Genomic DNA, 21,431 nt, shown 5'->3' on the forward strand with positions numbered 1-21,431 from the left:
GTTTACATCCACTTAAGTTGGAGTTATTAAAACTCGTTTTTTCAACCACTCCAAAAAGGTCTTGTTAACAAACTATACATTTACATTACATTTACATTTAAGTCATTTAGCAGACGCTCTTATCCAGAGCGACTTACAGTTTTGACAAGTCGGTTTGGACATCTACTTTGTACATGACACAAGTTATTTTTCCAACAATTGTTTACAGACTGATTATTTCACTTATAATTCACTGTTTCACAATTCCAGTTGGTCAGAAGTTTACATACACTAAGTTGACTGTGCCTTTAAACAGCTTGGAAAATTCCAGAAGGTTTCTGATAGGCTAATTGACATCATTTCAGTCAATTGGAGGTGTACCTGTGGATGTATTTCAAGGCCTACCTTCAAACTCAGTGCCTCTTTGCTTGACATCATGGGAAAATCAAGATAAATCAGCCAAAAAGTGTAGTGACCACAAGCATACTTGCAAGCAAAGGTGTGGCAAAATGGCTTAAGGACAACAAAGTCAAGGTATTGGAGTGGCCATCACAAAGCCCTGACCTCAATCCTATAGAACATTTGTGGGCAGAACTGAAAAAGCATGTGCGAGCAAGGAGGTCTACAAACCTGACTCAGTTACACCAGCTCTGTCAGGAGGAATGGGCCAAAATTCACCCAACTTATTGTGGGAAGCTTGTGGAAGGCTACCTGAAATGTTTGACCCAAGTTAAACAATTTAAAGACAATGCTACCAAATACTAATTGAATATGTGTACAGTGGGGGGGGAAAGTATTTGATCCCCTGCTGATTTTGTACGTTTGCCCACTTACAAAGAAATGATCAGACTATAATTTTAATGGTAGGTTTATTTGAACAGTGAGAGACAGAATAACAACAAAAAAATCCCCAAAAACGCATGTCAAAAATGTTATAAAATGATTTGCATTTTAATGAGTGAAATAAGTATTGTTACCACCCCAACAGATCCAATGATTACGTAATCGCCATCACACTGCACACTGCCCTATCCCATCTGGACAAGAGGAATATCTATGTAAGAATGCTGTTCATCGACTACAGCTCAGCCTTCAATACCATAGTGCCCTCCAAGTGCATCACTAAGATCGGGGCCCTGGGTCTGAACCGCGACCTTTGCAACTGGGTCCTGGACTTCCTGACTGGCCGCCCCCCAGGTCCAGGTGGTGAAGGTAGACAACAACACCTCCGCTACACTGATCCTCAACACAGGGGTCCCACAAGGGTGCGTGCTCAGTTCCCTCCTGTGCTCCCTGTCCACCCATGAATGGGTGGCCACGTACGTCTCCAACTCAATCATCAAGTTTGCATCAAGACGGTACAACATTGACAGGCTTGATTACCAGCAATGACGAGACAGCCTACAGGGAGGAGGTGAGGGCCGTGGGAGACGAGACAGCCTACAGGGAGGAGGTGAGGGCCGTGGGAGACGAGACAGCCTACAGGGAGGAGGTGAGGGCCCTCGGAGACGAGACAGCCTCCAGGGAGGAGGTGAGGGCCATGGGAGTGTGGTGCCAGGAAAACAACCTCTCCTTCAACGACAACAAAATGAAGGAGCTGATCGTGGACTTCAGGAGACAGCAGAGAGAGCCCCCCCCCCCCCCCATCCACATCGACGGTGCCGCAGTGGAGAAGGTGAAAAGCTCCTCGGTGTACACATCACTGACAATCTGAATTGGTCCATTTACACAGACAGTGTGATGAAGAAGGAACAACAGCGTCTCTTCAACCTCAGGACGCTGAATAAATTTGGCTTGGCCCCTAATACCCTCACAAACTTCTACAGATGCACCATTGAGAGCATCCTGTCAAGACTTTTGGTGAAGCTGGTTGAGAGAATGCCAAGAGTGTGCAGAGCTGTCGTCAAGGCAATGGGTGGCTACTTTGAAGAATCTCAAATATAAAATATATTTTGATTTGTTTTAACACTTTTTGGGTTACTACATGATTCCATATGTGTTATTTCATAGTTTTAATGTCTTCACTATTATTCTACAATGTAGAAAATAGTAGAAATAAAAACCCTTGAATGAGTAGGTGTTCTCAAACCTTTGACCGGTAGTGTATATACATATACAGTACCAGTCAATAGTTTGGACAAATGATAGCCATGCTGGTTAAATGTGTTACTTCAATCTTTTGCCCTGCCCATTCCCCCTCTGAATGACATACATACATAATCCATGTCTCAAGGCTTAAAAATCCTTCTTTAATGTGTCTCCTCCCCTTCATCTACACTGATTGATTGAAGTGGATTTAACAATTCACATCAATAAGGGATCATGGATTCACCTGGTCAGTCTGTCGTGGAAAAAAACAGGTGTTCTTCATGTTTTGTACACTCAGTGTATATACTGTACTCTAGTCAAGGCTCATCCTATATACCTACTGTTGTACACCTTTTTCTATTCATATACTGTCAATATTGTCTATACATACCATCATATATATATATATATATATATATATATATATATATACTGTATATATTTATATTCTGACATTGCTCGTTCAGATATTTCTTAATACCTTTATTTTTTGGATGTGTGCGTATTGTGTTGTATTGTTAGGTATTACTGCATTGTTGGACATAGAAACGTTTCAGTGCACCTGCTAAATATGTGTTCGCGACCAATACAATTTGATTTGATTTACATTGTAATGAGGCTGTGCCAAGCAACATGTGGGATCAAACACTTTAAAAGTGTACCGAAAATGTGGCGTAGGCTGTGTTACACATACCATTCAATCTCACTTATCTGATTGGAAAGTCTGCTATTCTTCCTTATGATAAAGAGAACTAACTGTGAAGTCTGCTATTCTTCCTTATGATAAAGATAAACTAACTGTGTACCGACATTTCAAAAACTATCGGTGGTGTGACGTCACAGGGGCTAAGAGGACGTGGCACCGGGAACATTAGTAGCTACTCCTCAAGCAGCACGCTCTTTACCGGGCAGGACCAAGCTATTCGAAACGACTTTCTTTCCCTCAGGGTCTGTACGATCGAGATAATGGCGTCAAATAACAGTCAGGTTGGAAAGTGGGAAGTCGTGAAAAAAAGCAAGAAACCGGGCACCGCCGGCAGCGGAGGGAAAAATCCCGGAGAGAAGAAAGCTGGACGGAAAGCTCTGAGCGAATCCAACATGACGAGGATCGACCAGCTTCGTAAGTTGACATGGTTAGCAACTCACGTTAGCCACTGCTAACTAGCTACCGACCGACATACCCGCCACTTATAACTGTCGCTCACGTTACAACCTAGCAGCTAAGTGCTGCTAATGTAATAATGTGTGTTTTTGGGGTCTAGTTTTGTCTGCCACGTTGTCTGGCTAACCTAGCGGATGTTCGCTAAACCACAAAGTAGTTAGCATCAGCGTATGGTTTAAGCTAGCTAACGCTAATTAGCCAAACTGGAAGTTAGTTAAGTTGACTTGGCTAGCCAGCTCACTGGTCTGTCAGGTAGCCCCCCAAGCCCACTGGTTTGTCAGGTAGCCCCCCAAGCCCACTGGTTTGTCAGGTATCCCCCCAAGCCCACTGGTTTGTCAGGTAGCCCCCCAAGCCCACTGGTTTGTCAGGTAGCCCCCCAAGCCCACTGGTTTGTCAGGTAGCCCCCGAAGCCCACTGGTTTGTCAGGTAGCCCCTGAAGCCCACTGGTTTGTCAGGTAGCCCCTGAAGCCCACTGGTTTGCCAGGTAACCCCTGAAGCCCACTGGTTTGCCAGGTAACCCCTGAAGCCCACTGGTTTGCCAGGTAGCCCCTGAAGCCCACTGGTTTGTCAGGTAGCCCCTGAAACCCACTGGTTTGTCAGGTAGCCCCTGAAACCCACTGGTTTGCCAGGCAGCCCCTGAAGCCTGCCGGATTAGTTAGCTAGTGGCTAGCAGGGTTGTTGGCTTGTGGCTAGCAGGGTTGTTGGCTTGTGGCTAGCAGGGTTGTTGGCTTGTGGCTAGCAGGGTTGTTGGCTAGTGGCTAGCAGGGTTGTTGGCTAGTGGCTAGCAGGGTTGTTGGCTAGTGGCTAGCAGGGTTGTTGGCTAGTGGCTAGCAGGGTTGGTGGCTAGTGGCTAGCAGGGTTGGTGGCTAGTGGCTAGCAGGGTTGTTGGCTAGTGGCTAGCAGGGTTGTTGGCTAGTGGCTAGCAGGGTTGTTGGCTAGTGGCTAGCAGGGTTGGTGGCTAGTGGCTAGCAGGGTTGGTGGCTAGTGGCTAGCAGGGTTGGTGGCTAGTGGCTAGCAGGGTTCGTGGCTGCGCAGCCTGCCTTCTCCGGACCCCATATAGCCTTGCATGACAGTAGTTAGTTAGCCTGCTATGTTAGTTAGCCTGCTGTTAGACAACAACGGAAATATCATGAAGAAAGGTAGGTTCTCCGTTCTTGTCTATAAAATAGATTTCGCAAGACCCATGGTGTCGCTAGCTAACGTTATTGACCGAAGGGAAATGTAGCCAGGCAGCTAACGTTATTGACCGAAGGGAAATGTAGCCAGGCAGCTAACGTTATTGACCGAAGGGAAATGTAGCCAGGCAGCTAACGTTATTGACCGAAGGGAAATGTAGCCAGGCTGCTAACGTTATTGACCGAAGGGAAATGTAGCCAGGCAGCTAACGTAGCCAGGCAGCTAACGAAGGGAAATGTAGCCAGGCAGCTAATGTTACCACTAGCTTAGTTTGCTAGGAATGTCTCAACAAATAAAACGTCATCACTGAGCAGGGATAACTGTTTGTGATCCTGACTTTACTACCCGGGGTCCTTGAACCTCTACTACCCGGGGTCCCTCGGTACTATACTACCCGGGGTCCCTCGGTACTATACTACCCGGGGTCCCTCGGTACTATACTACCCGGGGTCCCTCGGTACTATACTACCCGGGGTCCCTCGGTACTATACTACCCGGGGTCCCTCGGTACTATACTACCCGGGGTCCTCGGTACTCTACTACCCGGGGTCCTTGGTACTCTACTACCCGGGGTCCTTGGTACTCTACTACCCGGGGTCCTTGGTACTCTACTACCCGGGGTCCTTGGTACTATACTACCCGGGGTCCTTGGTACTCTACTACCCGGGGTCCTTGGTACTCTACTACCCGGGGTCCTTGGACCTCTACTACCCGGGGTCCCTCGGTACTATACTACCCGGGGTCCTCGGTACTCTACTACCCGGGGTCCTTGGACCTCTACTACCCGGGGTCCTTGGACCTCTACTACCCGGGGTCCTTGGACCTCTACTACCCGGGGTCCTTGAAACTTCGCTACCCCATTGAAGTTTAAATATAAAATGTTTAGGTTAACCCAATATTATACTCCAGCAGCCTAACTTTACTAATTAATATTGGCGATCGATCCGCCACCTACTGTGTGGGATGGAAACAGAATTCCCCAAAAATGTAACAAAATACCCCCCAAAAAAACAAAATCAAACAACTTCTGTTAAAAAAAAAATAAAACGCATCGGATTCATACACGGGCTCAAGGGGAACCTGGGAGAGCAGGTCTTCTGGTGCCAGTACCACTTGCAAGTCTTCAGCTGTAAAAGTCCTTTAAGTCCCAGAAAGTTGTCTGCTGCAGCCACAGTAATGTCCAGTTTCTTATATATATTTTTTCACCGTTTATAACTGTGGCAATGAATGCTACAAAAATCCACGTTTTTATAACACCGGTTTCTTTTGACTGGCAGCAAACATCCACTACCATGTCTTCACTAACATCACTTGTCTTCTCAATTCTTTTAAATCGCCTCTGCATAGGAGATTCGATTGACGTCTCTAACTTTTGCCACCTCAATCTCCTTTACCCTTACAGGGCACTCCAGGAACTCTGGGATCATGATCCCCACCACAGTTGCAACACCGTCGTCCTTCTACACACCGTTCTTCAATAAACACACTGTCTGCACACACTTGAAACACGGCCAAATCCTTTACAATTCTTACACTGCAGTAGTTTGGGAAGGACAACTCTTACATAACCAAGCTTCACATGCGTAGGTATTTGCTCTTTATCAGAAACCAACCAACCGGACCGACAGACTCTGTTTTTCCTCCGGTCACCCAGCAGGTCAGACGCCGGGTACCACTACACCGGGAATTTAACCTGAACATCCTCCGTTACCCCTCAGATGACTCCTTTGACGGGTGTCTCTACTCCGAAGAGCAAAACTTCTGTGGTTTCGGATTCTTTTGAATCTCACTGCAATCTTCCTCTGTTCTTCAGAAATACAATTTAATAACACCACTCCTGGTCACTCGGACAAACTCTACTTTTTCCCAAAACATCTTTCATCGTTTGACACCTCAAACATGTCTCTTACATGTGTATCCTAACTCAAACAAACACATCCCAACAGGAAGTGATTCATTATCATTCACACACAATTCCCCCACTCCGATTTCAGACGATTACCTTTTAGTTGCAGTTTTCGATACTGCTGTTGTCCATTCGGACCATTCATCTTCATCAACTTCGCACAATGGATTATGGTCATTGTAGTTAATTATCACGTTTTCTGCACTAAACTATGTAGAACGTTGGCCTGTTGGAAACTAAAACTCCCTACTCAGTCGCACAGTTTGGGCATGATCGGATTTATCTCTAGAGAAACTGCTGTGCAATGTGCCATTGAGTTCACCAAAAAAATATGAAATAAATGGAATTCAAATAATTGAACCAATGTCTGTCAATTAGTTGTTTTAAAAACTGAAAAATAACTAATTTTGGTGAGGCGCTCAGCACTAGTTGTTTTTTACATTGGAAGCAGACTTCGACATGTCACTAGCATAGCTGGGGCGGCAGGTAGCCTAGTGGTTAGAGCGTTGGACTAGTAACCGAAAGGTTGCAAGATTGAATCCCTGAGCTGACAAGGTAAAAAATCTGTATAAATAAAGTTAAAGAGCTGGGTGATATAAACACATCCATATCGTGATAATTTGATCCATGTTTTGCGTTAAAGATAAATACTTTTTTGGGGGGGACGTGCTAGAGCTGGGTGATATGGACAAAAGTAAAATTGTGATTCATGTAACTTTTCCTCTAACAATATACCAAAATATATATTTTTAATAATGGACAGTTTATATTAGCGGCAGGGCTCTAGGACAACTTTTTTCCCCCAGTGCCAATTAAGACAACTGAGGGTTTCAAGTTTTATTAGATTTATGTATGGGATACGCATGGTATACATCGTCCAACGAAGTGCTTACTTGCTGTAAAGCTGATTGGCGGTGGTGAAGCTGATTGGCGGTGGTGAAGCTGATTGGCGGTGGTGAAGCTGATTGGCGGTGGTGAAGCTGATTGGCGGTGGTGAAGCTGATTGGCGGTGGTGAAGCTGATTGGCAGTGGTGAAGCTGATTGGCGGTGGGGAAGCTGATTGGCGGTGGGGAAGCTGATTGGCGGTCGGGAAGCTACTGTAGATCAGCTGACATATCCAGGGAATGCATGATTTGATATTTTGATGTGTAACCTGCCAAAATATGATCCGATTTTTTTTCCCCTTCGGCTCTTCAGAGAATTTCCCACCATATTTGTGCTAAATGGGATAAGGCGGGGCTTTACCTAGCAGAGACTTATAGATGACCTGGAGCCAGTGGGTTTGGCGACGAATTTGAAGCGAGGGCCAACCAATGAGAGCATACAGGTGGGTAGTATATGGGGCTTTGCTGACAAAGTGGATGCCACTGTGATAAACTACATCCAATTTGCTGAGTAGAGTGTGGGAGGCTATTTTGTAAATGACATCGCTGAAGTCAAGGATTATTGGTAGGATAGTCAGTTTTACGAGGTTAAGTTTAGCAGCATGAGTGAAGGTGGCTTTGTTAAGAAATAGGAAGTCGATTCTAGATTTAATTTTGGATTGGAGATGTTTGATGTGAGTCTGGAAGGAGAGTTTACAGTCTAACTAGACACCTAGGCATTTGTAGTTGTCCACATATTCTAAGTCAGAACCGTCCAGAGTAGTGATGCTGGAAAGGCAGGCAGGTGCGGGCAGCGATCGGTTGAAGAGCATTTAGTTTTACTAGCATTTAAGAGCAGTTGGAGGCCACGGAAGGAGAGTTGTATGGCATTGAAGCTCGTCTGGAGGTTAGTTAACACAGTGTCCAAAGAAGGGCCAGAAGTATACAGAATGGTGTCGTCTGCATAGAGGTGGATCAGAGAATCACCAGCAGCGAGAGCGACATCATTGATGTATACAGAGAAAAGAGTCGGCCCGAGAATTGAACCCTGTGGTACCCCCATAGAGACTGCCAGAGGCCCGGACAGCAGGCCCTCCGATTTGACACACTGAACTCTATCAGAGAAGTAGTTGGTGAACCAGGCGAGGCAGTCATTTGAGAAACCAAGGCTGTTGAGTCTGCCGATAAGAATGCGATGATTGACAGAGTCGAAAGCCTTGGCCAGGTCGATGAATACGGCTGCACAGTAATGTCTCTTATCGATGGCGGTTATGATGTCGTTTAGGACCTTGAGCGTGGCTGAGGTGCACCCATGACCAGCTCTGAAACCAGATTCCATAGTTGAGAAGGTACGGTGGGATTTGAAATGGTCGGTGATCTGTTTGTTGGCTTTGGAAGTCTTTAGGAAGGCAGGGTAGAATAGATATAGGTCTGTAACAGTTTGGGTCTAGAGTGTCTCCCCCTTTGAAGAGGGGGATGACCGCGGCAGCTTTCCAATCTTTAGGGATCTCAGACGATATGAAAGAGAGGTTGAACATGCTAGTACTAGGGGTTCCAACAATTGAGGCAGGTAATTTTAGAAAGAGAGGGTCCAGATTGTCTAGCCCAGCTGGTTTGAATGGGTCCAGATTGCCTAGCCCAGCTGGTTTGAATGGGTCCAGATTGTCTAGCCCAGCTGGTTTGTATGGGTCCAGATTGCCTAGCCCAGCTTGTTTGTATGGGTCCAGATTGTCTAGCCCAGCTGGTTTGTATGGGTCCAGATTGCCTAGCCAGGCTGGTTTGAATGGGTCCAGATTGTCTAGCCCAGCTGGTTTGTATGGGTCCAGATTGCCTAGCCCAGCTGGTTTGAATGGGTCCAGATTGTCTAGCCAGGCTGGTTTGAATGGGTCCAGATTGTCTAGCCCAGCTGGTTTGTATGGGTCCAGATTGTCTAGCCCAGCTGGTTTGAATGGGTCCAGATTGTCTAGCCAGGCTGGTTTGTATGGGTCCAGATTGTCTAGCCCAGCTGGTTTGAATGGGTCCAGATTGTCTAGCCCAGCTGGTTTGTATGGGTCCAGATTGTCTAGCCCAGCTGGTTTGAATGGGTCCAGATTTTGCAGCTCTTTCAGAACATCAGCGATCTGGATTTGGGTGAAGGAGAAATGGGGGAGGCTTGGGCGAGTTGCTGTGGGGGGTGCAGGGCTGTTGACCCGGGGTAGGGGTAGCCAAGTGGAAAGCATGGCCAGCCGTAGAAAAATGCTTATTGAAATGTATTACTTCCCAGGACATTACTGAGGTTAGAGAATAACATACTGCAAACGAGGAGGATGCACATTTCTGTTTGAAAAAGCTAGCCTTTGCTTTCCTAACTGCTTGTGTATATTGGTTCTTATTAACTTCCCTGAACAGTTGCATATCGCTGGAGCTATTCGATGCTAACGCAGAACGCCACAGGATGTTTTTGTGCTGGTCAAGTCTGGACTGAACCAAGGACTATCATCTATTCCTGGTTCTATATGGTTAGCAGATGTTATTGGTCACATGGTTAGCAGATGTTATTGGTCACATGGTTAGCAGATGTTATTGGTCACATGGTTAGCAGATGTTATTGGTCACATGGTTAGCTGGTGTTATTGGTCACATGGTTAGCTGGTGTTATTGGTCACATGGTTAGCTGGTGTTATTGGTCACATGGTTAGCAGGTGTTATTGGTCACATGGTTAGCAGGTGTTATTGGTCACATGGTTAGCAGATGTTATTGGTCACATGGTTAGCAGATGTTATTGGTCACATGGTTAGCAGATGTTATTGGTCACATGGTTAGCAGGTGTTATTGGTCACATGGTTAGCAGATGTTATTGGTCACATGGTTAGCAGATGTTATTGGTCACATGGTTAGCAGATGTTATTGGTCACATGGTTAGCAGATGTTATTGGTCACATGGTTAGCAGATGTTATTGGTCACATGGTTAGCAGATGTTATTGGTCACGTGGTTAGCAGATGTTATTGGTCACGTGGTTAGCAGATGTTATTGGTCACGTGGTTAGCAGATGTTATTGGTCACGTGGTTAGCAGATGTTATTGGTCACGTGGTTAGCAGATGTTATTGGTCACGTGGTTAGCAGATGTTATTGGTCACATGGTTAGCAGATGTTATTGGTCACATGGTTAGCAGATGTTATTGGTCACATGGTTAGCAGATGTTATTGGTCACATGGTTAGCAGATGTTATTGGTCACATGGTTAGCAGATGTTATTGGTCACATGGTTAGCAGGTGTTATTGGTCACATGGTTAGCAGGTGTTATTTGTCACATGGTTAGCAGATGTTATTGGTCACATGGTTAGCAGATGTTATTGGTCACATGGTCAGCAGGTGTTATTGGTCACATGGTCAGCAGGTGTTATTGGTCACATGGTTAGTAGGTGTTATTGGTCACATGGTTAGCAGATGTTATTGGTCACATGGTTAGCAGATGTTATTGGTCACATGGTTAGCAGGTGTTATTGGTCACATGGTTAGCAGATGTTATTGGTCACATGGTTAGCAGATGTTATTGGTCACATGGTTAGCAGATGTTATTGGTCACATGGTCAGCAGGTGTTATTGGTCACATGGTTAGCAGGTGTTATTGGTCACATGGTTAGCAGGTGTTATTGGTCACATGGTTAGCAGATGTTACTGGTCACATGGTTAGCAGATGTTATTGGTCACATGGTTAGCAGGTGTTATTGGTCACATGGTTAGCAGATGTTATTGCAGTGTAGCAAAATGCTTGTGCTTCTAGTTCCAACAGTGCGGTAATATCTAACAATTCCACAACTACCTAATACTCACAAATCTAAGTGAAGAAATGGAATAAGAATATATGGATGAGTGATGATCGAGCAGCATAGGCAAGATGCAATAGATGGTATGAAATAGTGTATTTACATAATGAGATGAGTACTGCAAAATATGTAAACATTATTAAAGTGACCAATGATTTCACGTCTGTATGTAGGCAGCAGCCACTCAGTGTTAGTGATGGCTGTTTATCAGTCTGATGGTCTGGAGGTAGAAGCTGTTTATCAGTCTGATGGTCTGGAGATAGAAGCTGTTTATCAGTCTGATGGCCTGGAGATAGAAGCTGTTTATCAGTCTGATGGCCTGGAGATAGAAGCTGTTTAACAGTCTGATGGCCTTGAGATAGAAGCTGTTTTTCAGTCTCTCGGGTCCCAGCTTTGATGCACCTGTACTGACCTCGCCTTCTGGATGACAGCGGGGTGAACAGGAAGTGGCTCGGGTGGTTGTTGTCCTTCTCTCTCTTCTCTGTGCAGTGGGGACAGGAAATGAGAATGGCTGCTCACCCATAGCCAACAGGCAGGTTCTTTCACTGCAGGAATAATACATAGGCTATTAATGTTTACCAAATAATGGTTTTAGAACAGTCTACAGGAATGTTGTCAGTAAAATTACAGAGATGCAAAATGCTTCCTAGAATGTAATTTTGTTTTTTTTGTTCTAGGTTGTAGCCATGTGATTTACATTACATGTGTAGCTGACGCACAGAGGTCTTACACCTATTTGCCAACAGACATGTTTTTTATCTGCACTCTCTCTCCCCTCTCCTCTCCTCTTCTCTCTCTCTCGCTCCCCCCTCCAGTCCACCCTCCTTGGACTGTTAGCGATAAGGCCATGAAACAGTGTGATACAAACAACCTACACTGATAGCCCAGATAAAAACATGTCTGTTTACAACTAGCTGCCGAGACCTGTGTGTCAGCTGTAATGTAAATTACATGGCTCCAACCTAGAGTTGGGACGATACATTTATCGTTGGGACGATAAACCGACAAATACATGTTACACAAATGTTTTTGTTCAATAAAGTCCCTCTTTTATGTCCAAAAACCTCGGGTTTAAATTTGGCGCGTTGTGTTCAGTAATGCATTGTCTCAAATAACATCTGGTGAAATTGCAGAGCCAAATGAAAATTACAGAAATACTCATCATAAACGTTGATGAAAGATACAAGTGTTGTTCATACGATTAAAGATCAACGTCTTGTTAATCCAGCTGCCGTATCAGATTTGAAAAAGGCTTTTTTCGGGGGGGAAGCACACCATGCGATTACGTTAGGACAGCGCCTAGCCACAAAACACCATACAGACATTTTCCAGCCAAGGAGAGGACTCAAAGTCAGAAATGTTGTTAATCAGCGGTACCGATTGTCCAAGTCAACATTCTGGCAGGGTTCTACACTGTTTTTATAAATGTTTTTATTTACAAGGACCACGTGCTTTTAGTTGAGAAATGTAGGAGCACAGTCAAAGTATTTGAGGATGAGTACTATTATGATAAGAAACGACAAAGTTTATGAATAAACATTTGTGCTCAATTACAATGTACCTTTAAATATTTGAGTCATTTCAGGTGAGACAAATGTTCAGCCGCCCCTTTTAAGTGGCGGACCGTTTTGCATTGTAACAGTGGGATTGGCATGTCTGTCTGTCTGTGAGGGGTGAGATTCTCCATGTCTCTTCGCTAGCGGTTCAGCAAGCCGTAAACTAACACTGAAAAACAGCCTGGCCTGTGAAGATAATGTAAATTACCAAGGAACGTTACAACAGTCTCACTTTTTTAGTAGACTTTCTGTTAAATTCGACCAACTTCTGTGTGCTTCTAAAAAAATGTATCTTTCAGCACAGCTCCCCAAGACACTGTTGCTTTGAAAGGTGGGAGATATGAGATTCCTTGTTCTTTATGTGATTAGGCTGTAGAGCTCTGCCTTGTGTATCTTGACAACACTAATCTATACATGGTCAAACTAAGCTTTGCACTGACTGACTGACTGGAGGGAGGCAGATGGAGTCTCTGCCTCGTTTTGCAACATATCGCTGAAGGTCTGAGCTATAAACGTTCTCTTCTGTCTTTCTCTCTTCTTCTCTCCATTTCTGTCTGTCTCTCTGACCTGTGTGTGTTGCAGCTCCCCTGGTGACATCGGGGACTTTGTTCGAGGCTTTTGAGAAGATGGGGAAGAAGCATAACAAGGAGCAGGTTCCCCCAGCCGAGCCCAGCAACAAGAAGCCTTCGGCGGGCAAACAGAAGACCAAGCTACCCCCTGCCTCCACACAGACACACAACGCACACAAGAACCTGGAGGATGCATTCAAAGCAGTGAGCCACACACACACACACGTACACACACACACACACACGTACACACACACACACACACACACACACACACACACACACACGTACACACACACGTACACACACACACACACACACACGTACACACACACACGTACACACACACACACACACACACACCAGCAACTTACACACATGTCCGCAACACAAGGGACACACACACACACACACACACACACACACACACACACACACACACAGGGAGGAGTGACTGTACTAATCTAGGGGCGAAAGTCACATACTGAGAAATAATTTCACTGTTTTGCACAACATGCGCATGTTTCCATACTGGTTTCCAGTGTCATAGTGCTCCAGTCCAGGACTCAGTCTCAGGTGTACTGGTAATTTACCAAAGTTACTGGAATCTTCAGGATAATTAACAGAAGCGATATGGCAATCTATCTTAACTTTGGTCATTTATACAAATGTATTGATATTAGAGGTCTTCATGGATCCTCACCTGTCCCGGTGACCCCGAGGGGGGTCCGGATCCAGAACGCTAAATAATGTCCTGGGTTGGTTCTGATATGATTTTCACGGGTCTTGGGATGGTTCTGATATGATTTTCACGGGTCTTGGGTTGGTTCTGATATGATTTTCACGGGTCTTGGGTATGGGTAATTCTAACTGACTTGTCTGGAAGGACCCGTACAGATCCGAACACGACTGCAGCAGTAGACAGAGAGAGAGATTTGTATTTATGCTGCTGCTCTTGCTTTTCACCAGAGCGGAGCGTGGATCTTGTTGTTGGCCAGTCATAAGTCATCAAAGTGGCAACAGGCTACAGTCATAAAGCATCGCTCCATGTAGGACAGGAGATAGGAGATATCTGATCAGTGGAATGAGAAGTTAAAGGGGAATGACAGGCTACAGTCATAAAGCATCGCTCCATGTAGGGCAGGAGATATCTGATCAGTTACAACCACCAAGAGCCAACAGGTCGTCTGCTACTTGATGTTCAATGGAGATGTTTTAACTGGTAACTGTAGGATGAGAAAGCACATGCAGCCTCAGTTAGCCTAGCTAGCTACCGTTAGCTAGTTTCTCCCAGTTTAATGCATTCAACACGGGTACTACATCATCATATTTGATAAGTAACCTATTAGTCTACTAGAGCAGCACCCCTCTCCCTCCCCACCGGGTCAGTACGGCCCCTCCCCAGCCTCCTAGAGCAGCACCCCTCTCCCTCCTCCCCGTGTCAGTACGGCCCCTCCCCAGCCTCCTAGAGCAGCACCCCTCTCCCTCCTCCCCGTGTCAGTACGGCCCCTCCCCAGCCTCCTAGAGCAGCACCCCTCTCCCTCCTCCCCGTGTCAGTACGGCCCCTCCCCAGCCTCCTAGAGCAGCACCCCTCTCCCCCCTCCCCATGTCAGTACGGCCCCTCCCCAGCCTCCTAGAGCAGCACCCCTCTCCCTCCTCCCCGGGTCAGTACGGCCCCTCCCCAGCCTCCTAGAGCAGCACCCCTCTCCCTCCTCCCCGTGTCAGTACGGCCCCTCCCCAGCCTCCTAGAGCAGCACCCCTCTCCCTCCTCCCCGTGTCAGTACGGCCCCTCCCCAGCCTCCTAGAGCAGCACCCCTCTCCCTCCTCCCCGTGTCAGTACGGCCCCTCCCCAGCCTCCTAGAGCAGCACCCCTCTCCCTCCTCCCCGTGTCAGTACGGCCCCTCCTAGAGCAGCACCCCTCTCCCTCCTCCCCGTGTCAGTACGGCCCCTCCTAGAGCAGCACCCCTCTCCCTCCTCCCCGTGTCAATACGGCCCCTCCCCAGCCTCCTAGAGCAGCACCCCTCTCCCTCCTCCCCGTGTCAATACGGCCCCTCCTAGAGCAGCACCCCTCTCCCTCCTCCCCGTGTCAGTACGGCCCCTCCTAGAGCAGCACCCCTCTCCCTCCTCCCCGTGTCAGTACGGCCCCTCCCCAGCCTCCTAGAGCAGCACCCCTCTCCCTCCTCCCCGTGTCAATACGGCCCCTCCCCAGCCTCCTAGAGCAGCACCCCTCTCCCTCCTCCCCGTGTCAGTACGGCCCCTCCCCAGCCTCCTAGAGCAGCACCCCTCTCCCTCCTCCCCGGGTCAGTACGGCCCCTCCCCAGCCTCCTAGAGCAGCACCCCTCTCCCTCCTCCCCGTGTCAGTACGGCCCCTCCCCAGCCTCCTAGAGCAGCACCCCTCTCCCTCCTCCCCGTGTCAGTACGGCCCCTCCCCAGCCTCCTAGAGCAGCACCCCTCTCCCTCCTCCCCGTGTCAATACGGCCCCTCCCCAGCCTCCTAGAGCAGCACCCCTCTCCCTCCTCCCCGTGTCAGTACGGCCCCTCCCCAGCCTCCTAGAGCAGCACCCCTCTCCCTCCTCTCGCGCTTTATTAGTTCCGGTTAATTATCTTAAATTACTTTTCTGCTGCTTCCCCCACTCGGATCAGATCAGACCGGGTCTAATTAATGAAAAAAAGCATCGAATCAACAATGACATTATTTTCAATATAATTATTCCAACTATTGACTTTTTTTCACAACTGCCTCCAGTTTGACTCCAAAACATTGATGCTAAATACATCTTGACATAAACACATTTATTTGCCTTTTATATAAAAGATATTTCATGCTGAAACCCTCATATTAAACACTAATGGTATTCACTAAGTTGATGGTTAATATTTAAGGTAATGTTTTACAGCTTTGTCGTTATATATTTTTTAAATTTATTTTCAAATCATCTTATTTAATTTTACATTTAACATTTACATTTAAGTCATTTAGCAGACGCTCTTATCCAGAGCGACTTACAAATTGGTGCATTCACCTTATGATATCCAGTGGAACAACCACTTTACAATAGTGCATCTAAATGATTTTATATTTTCCGATGAGCTTAGGCCACAGACAGGGGCGGAGTATTAGACACCTGGGATATTCTGAAGTCCCAAAACAGCACCTAGATGTCTGGTAAAGTCCTTGAAAGATACCAAATGTTCCCTCCCTTTGCAAACCGACTCGGGTCTCGATTTTCATGAGTCGTGACTCGACTCGGACTCCATCACTAGTGACTGTTGCCAGAAAGTCTTTAGCTTGAATACTTCAACATGCTCGATATAACAGCATATTTTACATGGCTCTTGTGGTAGCTTGAATACTTCAACATGCTCGATATAACAGCATATTTTACATGGCTCTTGTGGTAGCTTGAATACTTCAACATGCTCGATATAACAGCATATTTTACATGGCTCTTGTGGTAGCTTGAATACTTCAACATGCTCGATATAACAGCATATTTTACATGGCTCTTGTGGTAGCTTGAATACTTCAACATGCTCGATATAACAGCATATTTTACATGGCTCTTGTGGTAGCTTGAATACTTCAACATGCTCGATATAACAGCATATTTTACATGGCTCTTGTGGTAGCTTGAATACTTCAACATGCTCGATATAACAGCATATTTTACATGGCTCTTGTGGTAGCTTGAATACTTCATCATGCTCGATATAACAGCATATTTTACATGGCTCTTGTGGTAGCTTGAATACTTCAACATGCTCGATATAACAGCATATTTTACATGGCTCTTGTGGTAGCTTGAATACTTCAACATGCTCGATATAACAGCATATTTTACATGGCTCTTGTGGTAGCTTGAATACTTCATCATGCTCGATATAACAGCATATTTTACATGGCTCTTGTGGTGGCTTAAATACTTCAACATGCTCGATATAACAGCATATTTTACATGGCTCTTGTGGTAGCTTGAATACTTCATCATGCTCGATATAACAGCATATTTTACATGGCTCTTGTGGTAGCTTGAATACTTCATCATGCTCGATATAACAGCATATTTTACATGGCTCTTGTGGTAGCTTGAATACTTCATCATGCTCGATATAACAGCATATTTTACATGGCTCTTGTGGTAGCTTGAATACTTCAACATGCTCGATATAACAGCATATTTTACATGGCTCTTGTGGTAGCTTGAATACTTCAACATGCTCGATATAACAGCATATTTTACATGGCTCTTGTGGTAGCTTGAATACTTCAACATGCTCGATATAACAGCATATTTTACATGGCTCTTGTGGTAGCTTGAATACTTCAACATGCTCGATATAACAGCATATTTTACATGGCTCTTGTGGTAGCTTGAATACTTCAACATGCTCGATATAACAGCATATTTTACATGGCTCTTGTGGTAGCTTGAATACTTCAACATGCTCGATATAACAGCATATTTTACATGGCTCTTGTGGTAGCTTGAATACTTCAACATGCTCGATATAACAGCATATTTTACATGGCTCTTGTGGTAGCTTGAATACTTCAACATGCTCGATATAACAGCATATTTTACATGGCTCTTGTGGTAGCTTGAATACTTCAACATGCTCGATATAACAGCGTATTTTACATGGCTCTTGTGGTAGCTTGAATACTTCAACATGCTCGATATAACAGCGTATTTTACATGGCTCTTGTGGTAGCTTGAATACTTCAACATGCTCGATATAACAGCATATTTTACATGGCTCTTGTGGTAGCTTGAATACTTCAACATGCTCGATATAACAGCATATTTTACATGGCTCTTGTGGTAGCTTGAATACTTCAACATGCTCGATATAACAGCATATTTTACATGGCTCTTGTGGTAGCTTGAATACTTCAACATGCTCGATATAACAGCATATTTTACATGGCTCTTGTGGTAGCTTGAATACTTCAACATGCTCGATATAACAGCATATTTTACATGGCTCTTGTGGTAGCTTGAATACTTCAACATGCTCGATATAACAGCATATTTTACATGGCTCTTGTGGTAGCTTGAATACTTCAACATGCTCGATATAACAGCATATTTTACATGGCTCTTGTGGTAGCTTGAATACTTCAACATGCTCGATATAACAGCATATTTTACATGGCTCTTGTGGTAGCTTGAATACTTCATCATGCTCGATATAACAGCATATTTTACATGGCTCTTGTGGTAGCTTGAATACTTCATCATGCTCGATATAACAGCATATTTTACATGGCTCTTGTGGTAGCTTGAATACTTCAACATGCTCGATATAACAGCATATTTTACATGGCTCTTGTGGTAGCTTGAATACTTCAACATGCTCGATATAACAGCATATTTTACATGGCTCTTGTGGTAGCTTGAATACTTCATCATGCTCGATATAACAGCATATTTTACATGGCTCTTGTGGTGGCTTAAATACTTCAACATGCTCGATATAACAGCATATTTTACATGGCTCTTGTGGTAGCTTGAATACTTCATCATGCTCGATATAACAGCATATTTTACATGGCTCTTGTGGTAGCTTGAATACTTCATCATGCTCGATATAACAGCATATTTTACATGGCTCTTGTGGTAGCTTGAATACTTCATCATGCTCGATATAACAGCATATTTTACATGGCTCTTGTGGTAGCTTGAATACTTCAACATGCTCGATATAACAGCATATTTTACATGGCTCTTGTGGTAGCTTGAATACTTCAACATGCTCGATATAACAGCATATTTTACATGGCTCTTGTGGTAGCTTGAATACTTCAACATGCTCGATATAACAGCATATTTTACATGGCTCTTGTGGTAGCTTGAATACTTCAACATGCTCGATATAACAGCATATTTTACATGGCTCTTGTGGTAGCTTGAATACTTCAACATGCTCGATATAACAGCATATTTTACATGGCTCTTGTGGTAGCTTGAATACTTCAACATGCTCGATATAACAGCATATTTTACATGGCTCTTGTGGTAGCTTGAATACTTCAACATGCTCGATATAACAGCATATTTTACATGGCTCTTGTGGTAGCTTGAATACTTCAACATGCTCGATATAACAGCATATTTTACATGGCTCTTGTGGTAGCTTGAATACTTCAACATGCTCGATATAACAGCGTATTTTACATGGCTCTTGTGGTAGCTTGAATACTTCAACATGCTCGATATAACAGCGTATTTTACATGGCTCTTGTGGTAGCTTGAATACTTCAACATGCTCGATATAACAGCATATTTTACATGGCTCTTGTGGTAGCTTGAATACTTCAACATGCTCGATATAACAGCATATTTTACATGGCTCTTGTGGTAGCTTGAATACTTCAACATGCTCGATATAACAGCATATTTTACATGGCTCTTGTGGTAGCTTGAATACTTCAACATGCTCGATATAACAGCATATTTTACATGGCTCTTGTGGTAGCTTGAATACTTCAACATGCTCGATATAACAGCATATTTTACATGGCTCTTGTGGTAGCTTGAATACTTCAACATGCTCGATATAACAGCATATTTTACATGGCTCTTGTGGTAGCTTGAATACTTCAACATGCTCGATATAACAGCATATTTTACATGGCTCTTGTGGTAGCTTGAATACTTCAACATGCTCGATATAACAGCATATTTTACATGGCTCTTGTGGTAGCTTGAATACTTCATCATGCTCGATATAACAGCATATTTTACATGGCTCTTGTGGTAGCTTGAATACTTCAACATGCTCGATATAACAGCATATTTTACATGGCTCTTGTGGTAGCTTGAATACTTCAACATGCTCGATATAACAGCATATTTTACATGGCTCTTGTGGTAGCTTGAATACTTCAACATGCTCGATATAACAGCATATTTTACATGGCTCTTGTGGTAGCTTGAATACTTCAACATGCTCGATATAACAGCATATTTTACATGGCTCTTGTGGTAGCTGCTAGCCTTACTATTTTTGCAAGACTGTACATTACAAAATGTAGCTTCAGAGAACATTAGACCTCATTCAATTGACTATTCTGTTCCAGTTGGACGTTGGTTAGGTTGTGGGTGTATGGTAATTCCTGTTCTGTTCCAGTTGGACGTGGGTTAGGTTGTGGGTGTATTGTAATTCCTGTTCTGTTCCAGTTGGACGTGGGTTAGGTTGTGGATGTATTGTAATTCCTGTTCTGTTCCAGTTGGACGTGGGTTAGGTTGTGGATGTATTGTAATTCCTGTTCTGTTCCAGTTGGACGTGGGTTAGGTTGTGGATGTATAGTAACTCCTGTTCTGTTCCAGTTGGACGTGGGTTAGGTTGTGGATGTATTGTAATTCCTGTTCTGTTCCAGTTGGACGTGGGTTAGGTTGTGGATGTATTGTAATTCCTGTTCTGTTCCAGTTGGACGTGGGTTAGGTTGTGGATGTATTGTAACTCCTGTTCTGTTCCAGTTGGACGTGGGTTAGGTTGTGGATGTATTGTAATTCCTGTTCTGTTCCAGTTGGACGTGGGTTAGGTTGTGGATGTATTGTAATTCCTGTTCTGTTCCAGTTGGACGTGGGTTAGGTTGTGGATGTATTGTAATTCCTGGTCTGTTCCAGTTGGACGTGGGTTAGGTTGTGGATGTATTGTAATTCCTGTTCTGTTCCAGTTGGACGTGGGTTAGGTTGTGGATGTATAGTAATTCCTGTTCTGTTCCAGTTGGACGTGGGTTAGGTTGTGGATGTATTGTAATTCCTGTTCTGTTCCAGTTGGACGTGGGTTAGGTTGTGGGGGTGTGGTAATTCCTGTTCTGTTCCAGTTGGACGTGGGTTAGGTTGTGGGGGTGTGGTAATTCCTGTTCTGTTCCAGTTGGACGTGGGTTAGGTTGTGGATGTATTGTAATTCCTGTTCTGTTCCAGTTGGACGTGGGTTAGGTTGTGGATGTATTGTAATTCCTGTTCTGTTCCAGTTGGACGTGGGTTAGGTTGTGGATGTATTGTAACTCCTGTTCTGTTCCAGTTGGACGTGGGTTAGGTTGTGGATGTATAGTAACTCCTGTTCTGTTCCAGTTGGACGTGGGTTAGGTTGTGGATGTATTGTAATTCCTGTTCTGTTCCAGTTGGACGTGGGTTAGGTTGTGGATGTATTGTAATTCCTGTTCTGTTCCAGTTGGACGTGGGTTAGGTTGTGGGTGTGTGGTAATTCCTGTTCTGTTCCAGTTGGACGTGGGTTAGGTTGTGGGTGTGTGGTAATTCCTGTTCTGTTCCAGTTGGACGTGGGTTAGGTTGTGGATGTATTGTAATTCCT

General features: G+C 44.8%; 1 protein-coding gene across 50 annotated transcripts in view; it reads left to right on the forward strand.

The window, feature by feature from the left end:
- Positions 1-2,899: 2,899 nt before the first annotated feature.
- Positions 2,900-21,431, forward strand: part of tmem214 (transmembrane protein 214) — an 82,208-nt gene continuing 63,676 nt past the window's right edge. For all 50 annotated transcript variants that reach the window (XM_082977116.1, XM_082977115.1, XM_082977147.1 and 47 more), the window contains exons 1-2: positions 2,900-3,187; positions 13,124-13,314. In XM_082977116.1, the coding sequence (XP_082833242.1) occupies positions 3,034-3,187; positions 13,124-13,314 (345 nt within the window). In that variant the 5' untranslated portion in view covers positions 2,900-3,033. The remainder of the gene's footprint in view (positions 3,188-13,123; positions 13,315-21,431) is intronic.

The sequence above is a fragment of the Salmo salar genome, chromosome 06 (genome assembly GCF_965601325.2).
Source record: "Salmo salar chromosome 06, fSalSal1, whole genome shotgun sequence".
Classification (NCBI taxonomy): Eukaryota; Metazoa; Chordata; class Actinopteri; order Salmoniformes; family Salmonidae; genus Salmo; species Salmo salar.